This window comes from Pseudopipra pipra, chromosome 2 (genome assembly GCF_036250125.1).
Source record: "Pseudopipra pipra isolate bDixPip1 chromosome 2, bDixPip1.hap1, whole genome shotgun sequence".
In the NCBI taxonomy this organism is placed as follows: domain Eukaryota; kingdom Metazoa; phylum Chordata; class Aves; order Passeriformes; family Pipridae; genus Pseudopipra; species Pseudopipra pipra.
The window spans coordinates 77,132,701-77,154,322 of record NC_087550.1 but is presented as its reverse complement, the minus strand read 5'-3'; the positions used below and the strand labels follow the sequence as shown (position 1 = coordinate 77,154,322).

General features: G+C 41.3%; 1 protein-coding gene across 1 annotated transcript in view; it reads left to right on the top strand.

The window, feature by feature from the left end:
- Window positions 1-18,451, top strand: part of DCT (dopachrome tautomerase) — a 29,856-nt gene extending 11,405 nt beyond the window's left edge. The window contains 8 exon segments of the mRNA XM_064646003.1: window positions 1-310; window positions 8,623-8,922; window positions 10,400-10,500; window positions 11,584-11,750; window positions 13,415-13,594; window positions 13,700-13,835; window positions 15,278-15,479; window positions 17,263-18,451. Of these exon segments, the coding sequence (XP_064502073.1) occupies window positions 1-310; window positions 8,623-8,922; window positions 10,400-10,500; window positions 11,584-11,750; window positions 13,415-13,594; window positions 13,700-13,835; window positions 15,278-15,479; window positions 17,263-17,444 (1,578 nt within the window). The 3' untranslated portion in view covers window positions 17,445-18,451.
- Window positions 18,452-21,622: the final 3,171 nt, after the last annotated feature.

Genomic DNA, 21,622 nt, shown 5'->3' with positions numbered 1-21,622 from the left:
CTGCACCCACCTGTAATGGGCATCCTGAGGTGGCTGTTCTGGGCTGGGCTGGGCTACTTGAGCTGCTGCTGTCCCGCACAGGCACAGTTTCCTCGTGTCTGCATGACGGTGGAAGCCCTTCGCTTGAAGCGCTGCTGCCCAGCCTTGGGGACGGAGCCAGGCAATATCTGTGGGTCCCTGCAGGGTAGGGGACGGTGTGAGGGGGTGCAGGCAGACACTCAGCCCTGGAGTGGCCCCTACACCCTTCAAAACGTGGATGACCGGGAACGGTGGCCCCTCAAGTTCTTCAACCATAGCTGTCGGTGCACAGGTGAGATGGGTGCTGGAGGGAGGGAATGGGGATGGATACGTCTCCTAACCTTGCTCCAAAGGCAAGAAACATCTCTGATGGCATAAGGCATCAAGAAGACTTCAAATATTATTAATTTCCTAAAAAATCTGCCATGTTTATGATACTATCAGCACGTTTTTCAGAGTAGCAGGGTCAAAGAAGTGTTTTCTCTTACGTTTTCCTCTTTGGTCCTGGAGGTGTCCCTGTAGCCCCCCATCACCTTTCTCCACAAGGTTTTGGACCTCTGTCACTGCTAATCATGCAGTGAACCTGGATCAGTGTGCATTGATCAGAGATTTATTCCTCATGGAGTAGTACTTTGCAGCACAATATAGCCCTGTGCACTGAAAATGTCTGGATGTCTGGACAGGGTGTTTCCCAGGGTTGTTAACTAAGTCTACAACTTACACTGATCCAAAATGTGTCTATATAACCACCAAAGAGGCCATCCCATCCTTTTCCTCCCCATCTCCAGCTGCTCCTTCTCACTGGTGACTTCATATGGGCTCCTGTGTTTGCATGCTGGAGGTGAAATAGATCTGGAATAAGGTTTTAATAAAACCACTTCACTAGTGCTGGCAGGCGGGAGGGGGTAAGAAGGTGAGGTCAGGGCAGGATAAGGTGATAAGACTTTTCTCAGCAACAGCCCTGGTCGAAGGAGAGTTAAAATGAGCAGAAACTGCAGACTCAGTCCAGAGTGCTGTGCAGGGCTGACAGGAGATGACACTAGGAGTTGGGCAAAAGGCACATCCCAGGCATTGAAGTCACTTGCTAAGCAGATTTCAAATGAAGCCTGTGATTTCTTGTTGAAAACATAAAATTGTTTGAATTTTTCAACATGGGAAGAATAGACTGCTTTCCTTCAGCTTGATTCTTAGAAATAGCTGAACACTTTAGTCTAAAATATATCTTGGCTCTCACTATGAGAAAAGCCCAGATCAATCTGAGAAGGCAGCACTGCAGAAAATTTCAACCCAAAAGGTTAAGTTTTCCAATGCTCTTATCGATTGGAAACAGAGTGGTAGTGGCAGATGACTTAAACAGATACATGGTATTACCGAAACTTCTAAAAATAATAACAACAGACTTTAGAATATAAATCAGCTTTTATCTCTTCCTTTGACTGGATTTCAAATGCTTGAAATACAAGTGTGGAAGGACTTTTCCAGACGCTTTACAAAAAAAAAAAAAAGATGCAGGTTTTTTCCTTTTTAAAGGTTCTTATATACCTCCAAAACTTAAGTCAGGTATCACATACAGACACAAACCCTGAGTCAGAAGAATTCTAAAGCACATGGGCATACACCCATATTTATACAGTTAAAGTAATTAGGACATGAAAACCTGGAAGTGAAGAGCAGTGGAGACAGACATGCATAGGCAGACATTAATTTCCTTATCCCAAGGAGAGATAGAGATGGTATTTGATATTTGCAGGACTGAATCTCAAGATGCGTGAGCAGAATGTAGTGTTCTTTCATTCAGCCTTACTTCTGCTGAACTGTCTGCTCTCCTTGTCTCTTTCAATTTGGGTTCTCCTGCTGTATTTTTATTTCACTTGGATTCCTCTTTCTCCTTGCAGTTTTTAAAACTAAATATACCAGTGATGAATCATTAAGGTGGAAGGCATCCTTAAGGATGATTTTCAGGAAGTTTTCCTGGGCTGTACTCTGCTTGATGCTGTATGAGAAGGCATTTCTAGGATAATGCTAAGAAGTCCAGAGCTGTGTGGGATTTGAATTAGATCTGATGCTTTTACAATGCTGGTAATTGTGGCTCTGTGTCTATTAGGGTTTTTTTGTATTTTTTTTCCCATTCAGTTTTATACACTGGTTGGCTGTCCGCACACCAGAGTTTTAAGTGATGTGACATGTGGTATTTATTAGGCATCCAGTGCCATGGTACCTATGTAACATAATGGTAGGTAACATATGGTACCTAAGTAAGATAAATTAAATATGCTCATTCAAAGGGACATGGAACAGTGCACATCTCTACTATTAAGGTATATTATCTGCAAACTGCCTCTTTGAAATGGTTCCTAGACTATACAAACTCCAGCCTCTCCAAGGCTCTTTCTAGCACTTTAAGAGTAAAAATGGTAGTGTTCCAGTGCCATTTTGGCACTGTTTAATTTAGAGTTTAGACATTGTGTAAATTATAACTTATGGGAACTCCAGCTACTATGTAGCTGATTATTTGATTAGACAGTACCATTTAAACATGTCATATAACTGATAGCTGTATGGTTGGAAACCTGAAGGAGCTACGAGGAACAGGGCCAGGATTTTCCAAAAGGGGGTTTCTGAAGTTTTTGCAATAAATTAGTCAATTTGAGCTTTCTGCTAAAAACTTCTCTAAGGAGAAAGGAACAATGAAAATTTGTCCATTCGTTGAAGCTGTTCACTGAGGGAAAAAGTCTTAAAAATCATATCCATCCAATTCTAGATGATAAATATTTATAAAAAAGAAAAAAGGGAAGAAAAAGAAAAAGAAAAAGAAAAAGAAAAAGAAGAAGAAAAAGAAAAAGAAGAAGAAGAAGAAAAAGAAGAAGAAAAAGAAGAAGAAAAAGAAGAAGAAAAAGAAGAAGAAAAAGAAGAAGAAAAAGAAAAAGAAAAAGAAAAAGAAAAAGAAAAAGAAAAAGAAAAAGAAAAAGAAAAAGAAAAAGAAAAAGAGAAAAAGAAAAAGAAGAAGAAAAAGAAGAAGAAAAAGAAAAAGAAAAAGAAAAAGAAAAAGAAAAAGAAAAAGAAAAAGAAAAAGAAAAAGAAAAAGAAAAAGAAAAAGAAAGAAAAAGGAAAAAAAAAGAAAAAGAAAGAAAAAGAAAAAGAAAGAAAAAGAAAGAAAAAGAAAAAGAAAAAGAAAAAGAAAAAGAAAAAGAAAAAGAAAAAGAAAAAGAAAAAGAAAAAGAAAGAAAAAGGAAAAAAAAAGAAAAAGAAAGAAAAAGAAAGAAAAAGAAAGAAAAAGAAAAAGAAAGAAAAAGAAAAAAGAAAAGGAAAAGGGAAAAGAATCCAAATGCAAATATTGATAATGGTTATGGGATCATGTTAATTTTTTTCCATTTCTAGGCTTCAGCAGATAATATGCATTAGTCTTTCTTTAACTGGGGAAAAATGGAATAAGATTAGTACAACAGAAAGATCCAGCTTTGCTTCCCATTTTTTGTACTGAGGGGCATGGTCAAATAGACAGCTGCAAATCTGTTGTCAGGATGTTTCTTGCTGCATGTTTCACTCAGTGTGTTGGTTGCAGCAAAAATACAATCTCTATAAAAATATGAGATTATGCCATTAATGTAGTTGGAAGGTAGCAAAGAGTTGTTAGTTCCTGTCTATTTTCAGTTTTGAATTAATTGAATGTCTTCTACAATTGGTTTGGGTGCACCTAGTATTAATTCAATTTATTTGAATTCTTAAACTGAAATGACCTGATGTCAGATCCTGACAGTGTGCAGACTGTGTGAAGGAGACTTTGGTAATTTGTTTTTCAATAAGATGTACGTGTTGAATTAGACAGGGTGTTGGATACACTAGTCTAACCTTGAATATTGAGTCTTGTAGCTAGTTAGACAACAAAGCGGTTTTTCAGTGCGATAAATTTAATTTAGAAGACAATTATTTTAGAAGACTTATGAACTAAATGCTATTTTGAGTTCTGGATGATAACATTTTACAGATACATATCTGGTATAGCACTTTAAAAACTCAAGACAGAAGACTATTGTGAAAAACCACTGCAGTCAGTCATGTGGTTGCTAGTACAGATTGTGCTAGTGATTAAACAATGACGTTTGAGTTCACTGAGGAGTTAAGCATAATTATAATTCTTTTTTTCTGCTGCCACTTTCTAAGGTTTACATGTGGGCATGTGCTGAATATTGCCAGTTAAGCCATGTAGCTGATATGATGACCATCCCATGAGATAAAATTGAGCTTCTGAAGTAGTTATAAAATACACTAAAATTACTTATTGTAGGAGAATGTGCCTGTGGGATAGTACTAAATAATAGCCATACCTTGATGATCCCATTAAATCCTGTAGTAGGTACCAATCTTCCACATCCTACAGACTATCAGGGTGTCTAAATGAAGAGCTAGAAGAGAGGAGAGTTAGCCATTTGTCTCGCATGGTAGGAATCCTTATCCCACCTGCAGTGTGCTGGTATTTCAAATCTAATGTAACTCCTGTTTTAATGCAATGGCTGAAGAAATCTGAAAAGGAGCCCTTTCTCCTCATCCGATAAATGAAGCCTATTAAGCTGGTCCCTGTGGAAGGAAGAGGTGTGGCAGCTGCTCAGGTTTCATCTTGATACAATAAAACAAGGCAGAAGATGGTGAGTGTTGAGTAGGTTCATTTTTACTGAAGAAAAGAGACTGACTTGATGGAGTTACTAATTTGTTTTATGTTTGGTGTCTGAAGGCCAACCACATGTTATGACCCCTAAGAGGCAGAAAAATCCATGATCTCAGGCAATCTCTGGGCTTGAGAAGCAGCTGCAGTGGTATGTAATGACCGGTGTTAGTATACACAAATGATGTGTATAAACACATATCAAGGGTCACGTCATAGGAAGTGCATTTGTCTCAGTGCCATGCCCATGGACTGACCCAATGGGAGAAGTAGCATGGCCACAGTGTCTACAGAAACAGTGAGATTCATCCAACTTCACTGAGAGAGAGCACCATAAATGTTGGTGAGATTAGCCACAGAAGAAGACAGGCCCCACCCAAGGCGTGTTATCCCATATCCAGACAAAAGGACTAGTGGAGAAGACATCCCAGACGATTTTTTTTTTTGGCCAGCAGCAGTACAGTGGTCATTCCTGGAAGCAGGGGAACAAGCCAGGAGCATCCAACAGTGACATCATCTCCTGCCTGGGCACCAGAATGACCTCCAACACTGTATTCTCTGGGAACCACAGGAGATGATAATAATCTCTGTTGTCCCTGGCATAGCCTTGGGGGAGGTAGTACACTGAGTTGCTATGCGTTAGTCACTGAAGGTGAAAAAATGCCAAGGCGTAAATCCTTGCGTGTTCCTATGGTTTCTGTGTGCAAAATGATCTTGAATGGGTCTAACTGCCTTACTGAAAGTATCTACTGTGTGCTATATCCTGCTCTCCTAGAGCTGCACTATTGAAGTCCACCATCACCAACATACCAGACATGGAAGTTAAGCTGTAAGAGGACATACATTTCACAGTATTGTCATGTGGGAACTCCACAAGGCAGTAAATAAATTTTCTGAAAACCACAATGGATCATTTCCAGACCAGTGGCCTGGTAGAGTGCTTTAGAAACAAATACTGCAAAAGTGGTTTGGGTGGGACATAAAAAAACCTAGGTCTGATTACTGCAGTCATTCCTGTTTGCATTATAGGAGATCTCACAGACCTTCATCAGCTTCTTGCCATTTCAGCTGCTGCATAACAACAGTCCGGTGATGCAAGGAGTCTGTTGAAAGAAAATGACGAAAAGCAAGTTTTGATATCATAAAGTGTTGCTATTATGTGTGTTTCTGGCAATAGAACATTACAAAATAGACCCAAGGATGGCACAAACATGTTCAACACAATCAGCAGAAATATTGCAGTGTGAAATACCACTTTCCCTGGAAATCATCTCCTCCTGTTTGCCAGTCTCCTCTGCAGTCCTCCTACTTACTCAGTAAAAGCTCGGGTCACACTGAAAAGTGTCTGGGGAAGCGATGGAAAGAATGGACCCCTTGGATTCCTTCATAGATTGGGTGGTTAAGGGAGAAAATCCTGCAGAGCATCAATTAGAAATAATTATCACCTGCCCAAGGGAAACAGGTGAGAAGTCATCTGTCCACCTGGCTCCAAATGCCACACAGGTGGAGAAAAGGTTTTTTCCCATGTAGATGCTTCAGTGTTTCAGGCTTTTGCAAATGTTTTTTCAGAGACTGAGGAGACACATAGAGTATACCCAAAATACAGATATTGTCTGATAAAACGATTTCAGGCATCAAGACCTGCATAGATTCAAAGGGCCCTGACTGAAAGAGGAATAGGCACCTCAACAAGTGACTGGTTCTGGTACTAAGACCAGACAGGACAAACCTGGTCCTGCACTGACTTTGTTTCTGATAGTGCTGTGTGATGCTGTGAGAAGAGGGGTCCTTTAAATGACTGCAAGTGTTACTGCCAATCTCGAAAGAGGCTGTCGACAGATCTTTTTATGGTTAATTCTTGCTTTTTCTTCCTTCTCTTAAAAAGGATTGAAGTGTACCTTTGAGTGTGAGGCATCAACAGATGCTTTCCAGAAGTTCATGGTCCATGACTGAAACTTGAGCAATGTTACAAGATATTCCTGATATTTGTCATCTGGTCAGTACAGTATGTACAGTATGTGATGGGCCTTAACTGCTAGGCTGAGCCGTGAAGAATGAGCAAGTACACAGACAGTGGAGTACACCAAATAGATGACAGTAATAATGCTGTTCTGATGGGATCCTCAGGATATTGTGATCAAATCAACCTTCCATGTTATTTCCCCTGCCATCTCTGCCCTCATCATAATAACGTATCCATAGAATCTTCTTTCTTTCATAAAACTATAACCTTCTTGCTTTTACTGGTGTATGTATTCATCCTTCTAAACCAATGCAGACCTGTGGCTTCAAGTGCCTTCTACCCTAGATGGAACATGGCAGCTGAACCCGACTGCTCCTACTTGCATTGGCACAAAATGTAAGCCATATACCTGGAAACTGTCCCCATGGTATGCCATTAAGTTGTGCATGATCCAAAACTTTGTTAAAGTCTTCATGCTTGTGGTCCCCAACCTTAGCACTGGTCCTAAGCTTCATGGTAGCATGTAAACTTACAGACCTCAGGGCCCCTGAAATAATCATAAGCTGTACAAAACCACATTTAGGAGTCCTCATATCATCTTGGTAGGTCTCACAGAAGTCTGTCACAAATGTTTAGAGTTCGGTAGCCCTTACCCTAAGAGGCAGCCATGAGTTACAGAGTCTTCTTGGTAACATCCCTTGTATCCTCGTGCATCTTTGAATTTGGTAATAAGTTCTGTAGCCCCTGACAATCTGAAATCTTACTTTAGTGTTAACTGTTGTTGTGCTCATAGACTCAAGCCTACAGCCTAGGGACATTTGCCTATCCAGGAACGTTTCATAAGACACTTCCCCATCCCCATGTTAGCCAGAACCCTGTCCTGGATCTAGCAGCAGTGATATGTGTGGTAAGCAGTGAGATTTTCTTGCATTTTGGAAAATGATTGGCATGGTTGTTGTGGAGTGAGTGTGTACAGGGAGCTGGAGGGGGGGTGGGGTTAAGGAATCTCAGTGCAGATTTTTGAGAATGGAGTGGAGATCCCAGAGGACCTGTGGTTGCCACTCTGCTTCCCCCTTCCCCTGGCAGCAATGCCCACTGTCCTACACCACTTATATGCCAGCAGCCTGCCGGCAATGCAGGCAGGAGGGAGATGTCCACTGCAGGAATGGTCGGTTGTTCCCTATTTCCCTCACCAATGGGGGATTAAGCTGCAGCAGGGCCTTTCTGCTGCTGCCAGCTGTCTGCCACAGTGTGCAAGAGGCCACGCTTAAAGCAAGCTCTGCTTTCCTGGACTCTTCCATCACATCGGAGGGTCTGACCTAATAGCCTAGAGCGGACCTGATAACTTGCCTTAGGAATAATGCCAGCAGGAAACAATAGTTGTGCAGTGTTTCTCAGGCTGTTATTGCAGCACCATTTAATAATGCTTAAAGCGTGACCAACAGCACCCCTGGTGCTTGTCCTGGTTTGTGATACACTGTTAAGAGGTGCTAATTTCTCCTAAGTTTTGTCCTTAAGAGAACTGTTTTGTTTGGGGATTTTCTTCTCTACTTAATGATCCATGTGAACTGACCCTGTTTTGGGTTTGATCCTCGAAGAACAGGAGTACTTGAGAGCCAGTCCAGAAAAGCACTTCATCACGGTCTTAACCTCAATTGCTCAGCTGTCTATTCACTGAGACTTCTCACGTGCCTGAAGGCTTTGGAGAGCTCTGAGCACCTCAGGGCATCAAGCCCATTACACAGCATTTCACATCCCCATCTGACTGTGTGTGATTCTTGGCCCTGCTGTGGCTCTGGGAATCGAGCCAGCCATCCTTCTGGTTAGGCAATTGGCAAAGCTGCCAATCTGCTCAGCTCCTGTCCCTTCCAGGAACTGGCATCTCTGGGGGAAAAGAGTGCTAAATCTTAATTCTTCTGCATTTCACTGTTAGTTTTCCCTGATTGTTAATGTCATGACTGCTTGTACTCTCTTGATCCAGGAAACTTTGGTGGCTATAACTGTGGTGACTGCAAGTTTGGCTGGACTGGCCCTGAATGCAACACGAGGAAGCCAGCAGTTGTCAGGAAGAATGTCCACTCCCTGACAGCAGAGGAGAGAGAGCAGTTCTTCGATGCTCTAGACCGTGCAAAGACAACCATTCACCCGGACTACGTAATTGCAACTCAGCACTGGAGAAGTCTGCTTGGTCCAACCGGAGAGGAACCGCAAATTGCCAATTGTAGTATTTATAACTACTTTGTTTGGCTTCATTACTACTCAGTCAGAGACACGCTAATGGGTTAGTGCTTTTTTTATCCAATGGGCTCTGCAGGTAAAGGAAAGGCTGATGAGTATCACTGCCGAACAAAGGTATATACTTAACACAGCTGTGCTACCTCATTGAGCACTGAGTCCCAGTAGTAGGCACAGCACTGTGGAGCAAAACAGTTAGTGGTGAGAAGCTGGTGGTCATCCATAGTCAAGGGAGATGTCCTTTGGACCTGCTGTGGTCTGGTCCCCTACCTTGTGGCAGCTGGAGCACACCAGTTGCAATCCCTGGTGCATCTTCCATCTGGCAGGGGGGCAATGCACATTATTCACCATTGAGTGAACTGAAGTGTGGTCAGGCAGTGACTGATTTCAAAAAGATGTTTCTAGTCCACAGGACAAGGTAGTGCTTGCAGTGGCAGTGGTAAAGGGGCTCTACAGTGATGAAGGCACAGACCATGCACAGATATTTGGGACCAGAGTGCTACTGCTTTCTGTGGTCTTCAGCAAGTCACTAAGGATGGGATTTGCCTGACTAACCACAGTCAGCTTTTAAAACCAACCTAGGTTAGAGGTTTGAGTATATAATCCCATGCTTTCTCCCAAATCCAGATTCCTAGTCCTGATTGCTTTTCTAGACAGAAGTACCTATACCAGCCCCATCTCACTAAGCCTACTTCTTGCAGGAGGAGACACCAACTGGTATGGCTTTTCTGCCTGGCAGTCCTCTGTGCAAGCTGAACAACCCATATCTATCTCCTTGCTGGAGGGTGTCTGCTACTCTGCAATGGGTTTCATTCAGTTCATCCTTCTCACATGGTTCCATTTTGCAGGGCTGAGGGAAGCAGTCTCTGCCCTAGTGAGAGCAAAGGTCCTTCAGGGGACAAGACAGTCATATGGACAGGGAAAGAGGCAACTTCTAGTGCTGCTGCAATGGTAAATAAATGCATATGTGGGTTGAAGCTTGCTGCAATGATAAAAAAGTCCATATGTGGTTTGAAGCCTCTCATATTTGGGTATCTTAGTTCTTGTGAAACAGCAAAATACAATACAAAAATAACAAGCACAATTTAAAGAAAATTGGCAAAGAATGTTAAATTATTGTTACCATGTTATGGAAAATGCTGAGGTTCTCTTGATAGATACATGGTGTAAGTCCTGCAGCTGAGCAAGAGAATGAGATAATGTGGTACATATTAGCAAAAAGCTAGAGTTTGAGAAAGTAAAACTGCTTCCTAAAATCAAAATCCACTAAAGTGAGAAGAAATCTTCACAATACCCAACGTTGTAGGGAATGTGAAATTTTGAGAAACACTGAAGAAATATCCCCAGAGGAGTTTGTTTCACTTGTTCCAAGTAAGTGATGTTGCTTCTTATGTGTGCATTCTTTTCAAAGATACTGAGCTGAAAGTCCTTGTTTAACTCCACTCCAGGCAATAAAAGAAGGTGCTGTCTTTCTCTCAAGCCTCATTTGGTTCCTAAATGACTATTTTATCTTTCCTTTGTAGGTCCTGGCCGCCCCTTCAAAGGTATTGATTTCTCCCATCAAGGACCTGCCTTTGTCACTTGGCATAGGTACCATTTGCTGTTGCTGGAGAGAGACCTGCAGGTTAGCTGAACAGCTTTTCCCTTTCCTCGTGCGTGGCTTCTCCCTTTTGCTATGTGACTTTGTTGAGCCAGCCAAGGGTAAGCTATTTCCTAGGATAGTTTCTTACCCGAAGTCCCAGAAGTATTTGCTCACTGATCCTTTTTTCTGTTTTGAGTGAAATTAGGGCTTTCAGGATACGGAGGACTGAACAGTTTCTCACTGTGAACAATGACGTGAAGGTTATCACAAAGATTTTTTCCCTTCATCCACAACAGAGGACAGAAGATGTAAAATAATAGTATATATTAACAAAATCAAAGTGACACCTTAATGTAAAACTTGGTAACAGATATTGTCTGCTGATGTTGAAGATGTCATTCCGACGAAACTAGCTCTAAATATCACTCCCTTTAAATGTACCATATTATACAATTAATACATACATATATTTATCAATACATCTTTTTAAAGATATATATGTTAACATGCCTGATGGTCAGTTACAGAAGCATTAACTCATTTCCATTTGCATGACATCTGCATTGGCAATGTTACTGTATTTCAGCCTTGCCGATCTTCATTATGAAAATGGTTGCTTATAAAGTAGCTGCAGGATCTTGTTTGTGTGAAATCGTATCTGACAAGCAAGCACAAGCAAATGCACTGTACTCCCCTATTAATCTCAGTTCAGATTCCTCCCCAGGGCTAGCCTTTCTGGAACAAAAGCCAACCACATGCACAATTTTACCGATTACCCACTTACATCACTCAGAAAGCCTCTTAGTTGCTTAAGGCTCAATTCATCTCTGCTTCTGCTCTTCTGCCTGGTCTCTGAGTTGGCAGAAATCTTAACATGGCCAAAAGAAGTGCAGTCCCACAGTAGGGAAACTAGTGACAATGACTTTGCTTAGACTGATTTAACGCCCCAATCTTTTGAAAGGAGTTGGAGCAGCACTGTGAAATGCATGTAGTTAAAATGCAGAATTAAAAGCAGAATATGCAGTGAAATATCCGCTGAATACCCAGTGAACAGCTTGAAGGCATCCCTTTCTTTCTCTTTCCTTTGAAGGTGATTCCCTGCTAATGTGTTTCTGTCCATTGCAGCGACTGATGGGCAATGACTCCTTTGCGCTGCCTTACTGGAACTTTGCCACGGGTAGAAATGAGTGTGACATCTGCACGGACCAGCTCTTTGGAGCATCGCGGCCTGATGACCCAGGGCTGATCAACCTGAGCTCCAGGTTCTCCCGTTGGCAAGTAGTTTGTAACAGGTATGAAAATATCTAGGGCAAGCTTGCATGCTGACCAATCCTTGCTTTCATTCAGCATTCACAGCATGGGCTGCTCTCTCAGTGTGAGTGAGCAGCACGAAAAGAGCCAAGACGTCTTATTTAAAACTGGAAATCACTGTCAGTTTGTGTGTAGATGTGCTGTATAAACTTTCTCACCTGGTATTATGGAAGTATATTTTTTAAAAATGATACTTCTGGTACAGAATTTTAGTTGATTCAGCCAATTTATGGCTGCAAAGGTCTGAAGAGTTTACACTTTGGCAAGTATCTTTCTAAAAAAGATAGATTTTGTGCCTGTGTGTTGGTTCTCTGTAATATACGTCCAATCTCGGCAGCAGAAACAAAAAACTGTTTTGGCGTATACAAAGCTGGAGATAGGCTAAAAAATCTGTTTCCTTCTATTAGGTGAGACCTTAACCCTGATATATTTAGTGCAGTTTGAGGATTGACTTCGAAGTGTCTGAGATTTCACATGAAAAACAGCACAGAGCCAGCCAGGAGCTTGCTGCCAGCTCTCTGTAGGCAGATACTGATTTGTATGAGAGCAGGGCTTTGATGGGGGATTCAGGTGCAGGGTTGGGCCGCTGTGACATAAGATGCTGTTGGTTACAACACCCATATATTGTTCTTCTCTCAGCTCAGAGGGAGCATGCAGTCAGTCAGACAGAAAAGTACCAAAAATTCAGGCCTTTTCAGAAGAGCATCTTTCTCTGGATACCTAAAGAGCTACTTGAAATTCCAGCTTTAGGCACCAGTTGGCTTTAAATCTTGCCCCAACTTTTTCTGTAAGATAAATAGAGCTTTGTTTTTTTCTTGAAAACTGAAGTGACTAAACTTTTGCGTTGGCAAGGTTAAACATGGAAGACCTTTTGTTTACTTCATGAGTTTCTGAAAATGCTGTTTCATTTCATATTGAATAAGACAGATTTTTCTTTTTTCCAGAAGTCTTACAGTGCTTTTCTCCTCCTCCTTCCCTCTTTCTCTCCCTGATATCAAGGACTTAATCTGCATTAGCTACCGGGCAACACCTGTATCAGCAAGATGTTCTCCAGGCCCTGAAAAAAGAGGATGTAATGAGTTGTAGTTGCTTTCCTTCTAAAGGGGATGAGAGATGGAAAGTGAAATCCTGTTTTCTGTCATTTATTGTATTTCCTTAGCTCAGACCACAGTGGGACTTTCCTGTTTTCTTTATTTGGGACTTTTTCCCTTTTTGCTAAGAGTTAAAAAAAGTAGTCCTTACTCAGGAGTGAAAGTTTCTCAGTTCAAAATTGAAAAGACTGTTTCAGATTGCCTGATGAAAACCGGTCTTTTTTAAAACCCTTAAAAGGGTAGAAGGCATGACCAGAGTTTGTGCTTCCCTTTTTAAAAGCATCCTATCTCTGTGGACAATGAACCTGGTAGCTCTTGGTCCAAATGACTGATGGTCCACAGAGGATGCAGAGCCACAGAAAACCATGGCATGGTGACAGTCTTGCAATAAATTCATCTCCCACAGGAGGTAAACTGACATGTGCCAGGAGGTGTCTGTCCCCAGCCTCTGCTCTGTCACATGAGAGCTGAGGCCTCTTATACTACAGGAGAAAAAGCCAACAAACAAGTCATCACCTTCTTCTAACTTGTGCCTCTTTCTGTTACTTGCTCAGCTTGGACGACTACAACCGCCTGGTCACGCTGTGCAACGGGAGTGATGAAGGGCCGCTGCAGCGGAGGCCGCCCAAGGGCTCCAGTGAGCAGCTGCCCACCATGGAGGATGTCAGGAGGTGCCTGTCGCTGCAGGAGTTCGACAGACCCCCCTTCTTCCGCAATTCCAGTTTCAGTTTCAGGTTTGTCCTTCAGCTCCTCTAGAGCCATCTGGGTCACGGGTTTTCTTTATGAGCACATTTGTCAGCCAAATATGGTTCCTTGATGGTGCTTTTACCCATCCGCAGGAATGCGCTGGAGGGCTTTGATAAACCGGATGGAACCTTGAACTCGTCAATGCTGAGCCTTCATAACTTGGCTCACTCCTTCCTGAATGGGACCAGTGCTCTTCCTCATGCAGCTGCCAACGATCCCATCTTTGTGGTAGGTCTTTTACCCCCAGCGTGACAGGCAATGGTTGTGGCTCAAAGGCACCTTTCTCACCAGAGGTTTGCAGAACAAGGAAAATTAATTCCCTGAAAATTTGTCTTTTAATAGAAAAGAAGGAATCTTTTATCTTTTCTTGAACACTGCCACACCTGCATAATAGTCAAATAAAAAAGGAAAGAAATCTCAGGGTGATTTGTAAAATATAAAATAAGATTCTGGGGAGAAGAGCTGCTATTCCAAGTCACATTGCTCTGAATCCTTTCATTATGTGGTATCTAAATTTAATGGCTTATATCAGACAATTTTACAGCAACAAGGTAAACTGAAAGTGGGGCTAGTTAATTTAAAGCAGTAGACTGAGTAGTTTGTTTCTTTGTTTCAAAATTTATAGGCTAAAAGGAAGCACATCTAATATCAGGGTCTCTTGGGAAATAGAAATAATGTGGTTTCACTAATGCTGCACTGCAATGGGCAGCACAAACAGCAGTGTGCAAATAAAAAGCCAGCAGTTGACTCTGCTTATACATGTTTCTCTCCTAATAAATTCATGCAAATTTATTTTCCTTTTTGTTAGATTAAACCACAGTCATTATATATAAGTTCTTTGTATATTACATCTATATATTAGACATATATGTTTCTTTCTTACCTATATTTTAAGTTTGCAATCTTTTATGGGAGAAATTAGTTCAAATACTTATGTAGTGTTCTCTAGATTATTTCCTTAATAATTCTTTAATTCCTACATTAGTTTCTTTCTTACACAGTCAAATTTATTTCACTATGCTGTAATTTTATACACAAGATTATTTTCTATATGATATTTTCTAAGTTTTTTCCAGGGTTGTAATTAAAAAAACACAAGTGCATGTTTTACATGAGGAAATCAGTTTGAATTGTTCCAGACACTTGTATTAGGTTTCTGAAACAACTTTCCTGTATTAGTTAACTACAGACCCATAAACACACTGAGCAACACCTGATCAAATTCATGGGCACCTGGAGCTGTGGAGCTGGTGGCACACTCTAAAATGAGCATGATGGAATCAAATTTCCTGCAACTTCCCATACTTGTTCAGAGATGAGAATGATTAAAATAATTTTTGAAATGTACATTCACCTGAATGATCTCAGTGGTCCCTCACCTGGGAAGGTGAACCTGTCCATTTGATGCCAGCTGATATTAAACTGTCTGGAGAAACAGCTTATTATGAACAAGCAGCAACAAGGATGCATACAGCAGAATGTCCCAAGAAGGAGATCAGTTTAGTCTTCCTCTGAGCTTTCCTAGTTTCCCATTCTTTAATTCCATCTAAATTAAATTATCCTCTTCTCTCTCTTTCAAAAGCTCCAGCCACCTTAGGTGAGAGTGTTTTAAAGGTTGTTGAGTTCTGAAAGAGCTTAATAAATGCGTGTGCCCATGCCTGGATTTGCAGGTTCTTCACTCCTTTACTGATGCCATCTTTGATGAGTGGATGAAACGTTTTAAGCCCCATGAGAATGCTTGGCCTGATGAGCTGGCCCCGATCGGTCACAACCGACTGTACAACATGGTCCCGTTTTTCCCTCCTGTGACCAATGATGAGCTCTTCCAAACTGCGGAGCAACTTGGCTACACCTATGCCATTGACCTGCCAGGTATGCCTCAGAGGTGTGGACGCTGTTCCAGGCCAAGTGATGAGACAGCTCGAATTTTCAATGTCACAGGCATATATATAAGACAAGGAGCCTTTCGCAAAACACACAGGTCTATTCGCCTGATCACTAGCAAACACATATGGTAGCAAAGACAGGTAGTCACAACTCACCGTGTAAGTCTGCACATGCTTGGTTTCCTTTGCTGCAAAACACATCAGCTGGAACTGCTCCAGCACTGTGAATAGCGCTCCTCTGGGCTGAGTAGTTGATTTTGACTGCTGTTCCCAATGTTGTTTATCCCAATGTTGTTAGAGGATTCTTTAACCCATCAGAGGGCAGACACTCTTGCAGGGAGCTTCTCTGGCTAATGCCAGTCATCGAAAAATACTTTTTCAGCCCAGGAGCCTGTGGTTTTAATCTGTTTTAATCTGTGGAGACTGTTTAAAGGTCTATAGACTACAAAAGATTGAAACCCTTGTCCTTGGGCTGCATTCATGCAGGATTTGTGAAGGCATGGTAGCTTTTGGCGTGCTTTTCTTGGGGTCATCCCTAGAATTTTTCCTGAGAATTTAAACTTCCCCTTTTATGGAGTTTAAGTTTTCCTCCCTTTGGACTACTATACCCTTCTCTTACTTTGAAAATGCAGCTGCCCCTTGAGCATGAGGCATCCAGAGAGGAACAAAGGCAGCTTGTGATTCTGCTGCTTCTCATCTTCCACCTAAATAAATTGTTAGCTCTCTAACAATTTATGTGTGTGCATGGCCTGTGTTTAGACAATAAAGCTTTTACATTTAAACCCTTCTCTTTTATCTAAATATATAACTTGCTAATTGTACTTTATATAATCACATTAGAAATCAACATGTGTTATTATGTGGCTGGCTCTTGAAAGATGGTAAAGTGGTAAACAATTCATTTTGTGACCTTGCTGAATTTTGCAATGATTGCCCTCAACTATTTTGTTGACAGAGACTGAAGACTGGGGCAAAAGATTTTCAGTTGCTTTTATTATCAGTGTGATGTCTCCCTGAGCCATCTGTCTCCTTAAACCCATTTGTCAAGCTAACTTCTAAACACCTGAAGTCCTCTTCAGAGCTTTTTGTTAATGTTTAGTCAAATGTAATTATTACATCTCAGTATATGTAGCATTTTTCAGAACAGGACTGCAGGGAATTTTTGCTTCTGAAAGCATAAATAAAAACACAAAAATTCAGCCAAGTAGAGCAGTGTTATTATTGGAATGGACAATATTATCTTGGAAGACAGTGGTTCCTCAGAAGTGGTTCAAAATCAGCAGATATGATCTGGAGCTGGTCAGCAGAACCACACTAATTAGTGTTTTCAGTTAAAAGTTTGACAATAAGCTGCTTTGTTGTCTACAGGAAAATTTGAGGGTTTTCTATTGACCAAAATAGCTTGGAAGCAGCTTTCTTGGAAAGTCATTGTAGAAAGAATTACTTAAATAATTCATAATTTTGGCCAAATTAGATGAAAGAATGTTTTTTTTTATCTTATCACTGCCAATCTTTCCCATTACCAACACTTTAATTTGTATAAAATGTCGAAATTTAAATTCAGCTCTAGACTTCTCAGGCAGGAAACATCTCCAGCTCTAGTACGTATCTCGGTTACATGGTGCATTACCAGCATCCCCTGCGGCCTGTGGGTCACTAAGCTGCACAAGTAATCGTAGTTATCAGGTTGCAGGAAATATTATTTCTTCCACGTAATTTGGAAAATTAAATAATGGGCTTTCCTCACTTCAATCATTTCATATTTGCAGGTTCCCTTGAAGAAACCCAAGCCTGGGCTGTCATGGTTGGATCCACAATAGGAGGAGCACTTATAGCTCTGACGGTGCTTGTACTGCTGCTTGTGCTTTTCCAGCACCGAAGGCAGAGAAGAGGTTTTGAACCACTGATGAATGTGAGCTTCAGCCCCAAAAAGTACATGGGAGAGGCCTAGTGCCCTTGCTTTGTGTCTTTGCTTATTCTTGTAGAAAGTGACCTTGACTGACTTACTGAGATCTTAGCTGAGACTTTATCACACACTCCTTTGGCAGCTGACTGAATTGTTCTCATTCAGGTTTTTCTTGTTATCTTGTGAATTGTAATGTGTGAGGTCTCTGGGTACATATGAGCAAGGCCCAAGACAAGTTAGATTTTGCTCACTACTAAATGTTATCTGGAGTGTGTGACACTCGTAAGTCATCCTCTATAGATTTAGATCAAGACAGCTAAGAATCCAAATAGCAGAAACTTGAATAATCAAGATAATTTTTCACCTCAATGTGTTCTTGATTTCATTTAGGAGCATTAAGATGTGCTGAAAGTTATTAACTCTACATATATATTTGAATAACATATTATTTTACTGTTATCAATAAATATTCTGAATAACATAGTCTTTTTTTTTAAGTTTCAAAATGTCTCCTGCAGTTTGACAAAATACTATAGGAACCCCCTGGTTACAGTTTATTTCAGAAACATGATCAATTCTATATATTATTTTCAATCAAGCTGATGTTAACAGTAGGCAAAGTCTGAAACCCAAATTCTCATATGAGCAGGAGTTTTCTGACACCTGCATGTGCACTCATGTTTTACCTCGTGTTTTACCTTCTGGGACCCAGGACTCAAGGTAACAAAACTGAGACAGCTTGAGTTACCCAGGTCTGCAGGTGGGGAATTAGGTCTGGATGTGGCACTCACTAGACCCCATCTTAAACATTCTTTTATATATTCCCTATATTTCTTTATTTAGACATAGGTTTGAACCACATTTGGGTGGTTTTCCTATGTTATCTTGAGGCAGGTTTTTTATACAGCAAATGAAGTCCTGGACAGATTTTGTCAGCTTTGGTGCTTTATATATTACACTAATGGGGTGTTCAGACTTTGTGTATTGTGAAGTCCTGAGTCTTACAAAAACATTGCTTTTGTAGCCTTGAATAAAAAAAATTCAGTTAGTAACAGTTTGTGGTATTTCTTCTGGGCCTGCTCAATACTGCCTATGCTAACTAGAAAGATGATGTCAGCAGGTTTTGAATATGTGGAACTCACAAAACTTATCACTAAAATGTGGACTTTTTGGGGAAAAAAAAATTATTATTTGCTCACCATCCACGCAGATAGCCCTTGCTGCGTCAGGCGGACAACAATGTGGTGCCATTTCTGCTGTTTTGGGGGATTCCAGTGGACTTGTTCCTGGCTTATGCCCAAGATGTCAAAGGTTGAAGCACTTTTCGTACAGCAGCTCAGCCCAGTAACTTAGCTATCAACCCAGGCTGCCTTTTGGGGGGTTTTACTGTTTAGGAACCAGTGTTTTGTGGTGCTGAGGACATCAGATGAGGTCTCCAGAGACCTGGTGTACACGTGTCACATCAGTTGGACCCCGATCAGTGTCATATTGTAGCTGGGTCTGAAACCTCCGTGTGCCTTTCTGAAGGAGATGTCAGCTGTTTTCCATCACTACAAGACTATGGGTCTTCACACAGAATCACAGAAGAATTCGGGTTCAGATCATCTAGTCCAACTCCACTGAAATCAATGGGGACATCTTCAACTACAACAGGTTGCTCAGAGCCACGTTCAACCCGACCTTGAATGTTTGCAGAGATAATGCATCCACCACCTCTCTGGGCAACCTGTTCCAATGTTTCACCATCCTCATTGTAACAAATTTATTCCTTATATCTAGTCTAAATCTACCCTCTTTTAGTTTGAAACCATTATCCCTTGTCCTATCACAAGAGGCCCTGCTAAAAATTTTGTCCCCATCTTTCTTATAAGCCCCCTTTATGTATTGAAAGACTGCAATAAGATCTCCCTGGAGCCTTCTCTTCTCCAGGGTGAACAGCCCAGAACACACACCAGTTCATGCTAAATATTAATTTAGAGAGATGCCATTGGATGGAGATTGACACATTTCTGTCCTTCATGGGATATGAATGCCAAAGTTTAGCATGCACACTAGGCTGCTATTTCCAAGGGTGAATGAGGCTTTTCCTTGGGGTCACAGGGTGATTGACTAGCTTCATCACCTTGCAGGTTTGCATAGTACTGTCCCAAGGGTTTGCCTGGCAAACCGCCCCACAGTGGCAGTGGAGGAAAGGAAAGAGGAAGGAAAGAAAGGGGGGAGAAATGTCAAAAATGTAGCACAGTAGCTAACTTGTTGTAACAGATTTTGCCTAAGAGCTGGTGGGTAAAGCAGCGTTGTTCTGTTCTCTCTTGTAAATTGAGTGGAAAGGTATTTTCCTTTCCAGAAGAAAAGCAATGAGGGCATTAGACTGATACTATGCACTTAAAAAATATTAGGGTCAAAGACCCGTGCATTCCTTTTTCCATTGGCTGGCCCTTAGTTTAGTAATTCGGGCTTTAAAACTGTGTCTGATTTTAACAGCTGCTTATGAAAATCTGCAGCTATATTGAGAGCACAACCTGCCCTCTCGTGGCTTACTGGAAAATTACATGGTGACACCACTCTTAAAAAAGTACAGTATTGGTTTAGCAAGCAAGGAAAGTTGTTCCCTTCATGAATGGAAGAAGCACAGGCAAACTTTATATGAAATGCTTAAAAAGAAAGGAAGTTGAGCAAAGACACTTTAAAGAATGGATGGAGGAAATCTTGCAACAAGTTTGATTGTAAAGGTTGATTTTACATATTTTAGTGTTCCATTGATCCCAAACTACAGAAGAGGCATTGTTTGTTGCTGGTTTATGCAGGTGTTAGTAAATACCTGCCATGTCTTGTTTCATGAATTGTCCTGAGGCTATTACTCCTGCGGTGGGATGAAGAGGGATGCTCAAAGGCTCCCATAGACTCCTAAACTGAGGGAAAGAATGCCGAAAACACATAATCCCCAATCTCCACAGAGACCAGTACACACTGGGATTTTTATCCTACAAATCAGTGCAAAGCATAACCTCGACTGGTGCCCATGGATCACGTCTGCTCTTCACTTTTTCCTCTCACATTCAAAACTAAACAATCACACAGCCCAGCCCAGGGAGAAAGGATGAGGGATCAGCACATCCTTCTTTACGGTTGTGTTTTATGCAAGATGCTTTGCTGACAGGTGGGAGGTGCACTGCTCAATGACTTCAAGGTGAGATGGATGTAACCATTACCTCCCTGCCCCCCTTTAAAATAATTCCTACTGAATTGCTGCTTTCTTCTGAGAAAAGGCTCTGAATCACACATGTAACAACTGTGAATGAGATGTTTGAGCTCTGGAAGAGAAGTGTTCAAAAACATCTCTTTCTCGTGCTTTTTGTTAGCTAGACCCATGCAGCTTTCAGCTTTGCATGTAGGGCTTTTGTGTAAATTATCTTTCTGAGTAGTTTAATGCTCTCTAGTCACTAGTTAATTGGTCTCTCAATTGGCTGTACTGGATCCATGGGCAGCTAATGCTTTCTGAGTCACCCAGTAGGTTAGGTGTCTAATTTTTTGACAGCGTAGTAACCTGTCAAAAACAGCCACATCATCTCTGTCAGTCATGGCCTGTGCCTTGTGAGAATGATTATCATGAAAATACTCTTAAGGAATTAGTGAGAACCTGTTTTCTGAATTAAATTAAATCTCACTGCTGGCTGTTTAGCTAAATGCTTGAAATGGAATCTGTTCCAATTCTGCCTCTGTTTTAGGAAAGAAGTGGTGTAAAGCAACCATGTCTCATGGCTACTACAGTAAAATTGGAAGTTGCAATACCATTACTGACTTTCTTTTGGGATAGACACCTGCCTGTGCATGTGATGAGAGAAAAGAGAAAGAAGAGAAGCAGATTGAAAGAGTATCAGCTAAATTTAGTAGTGAAGGTATACACTTACAGAACCAGGCATACAGGCTGATGGCTATGGGGAAGGAAACTTGGTTTCCTGAAGTACCAGCTGTGGTGCATTATGCAATGCATGCAGCCAGTGAAGTGCCCTGCTTACACCTACCTGCACAAAGTCGGGTTATGAACAAAGCTACGTCTATGATCCTGCTCTGCTTCAGTGAGACACAGCAGATATTAATTTTCCAGAGTTTTTTGCTGAAACTGGGCTTTCCAAGACCTGAGTGGCCAGAAGAAATGGTACCAGTGCTGTCCATCTTTTTACACACCAGCTTCTTCCTGTGAGGGGTCATTCAACTCCTCTCCT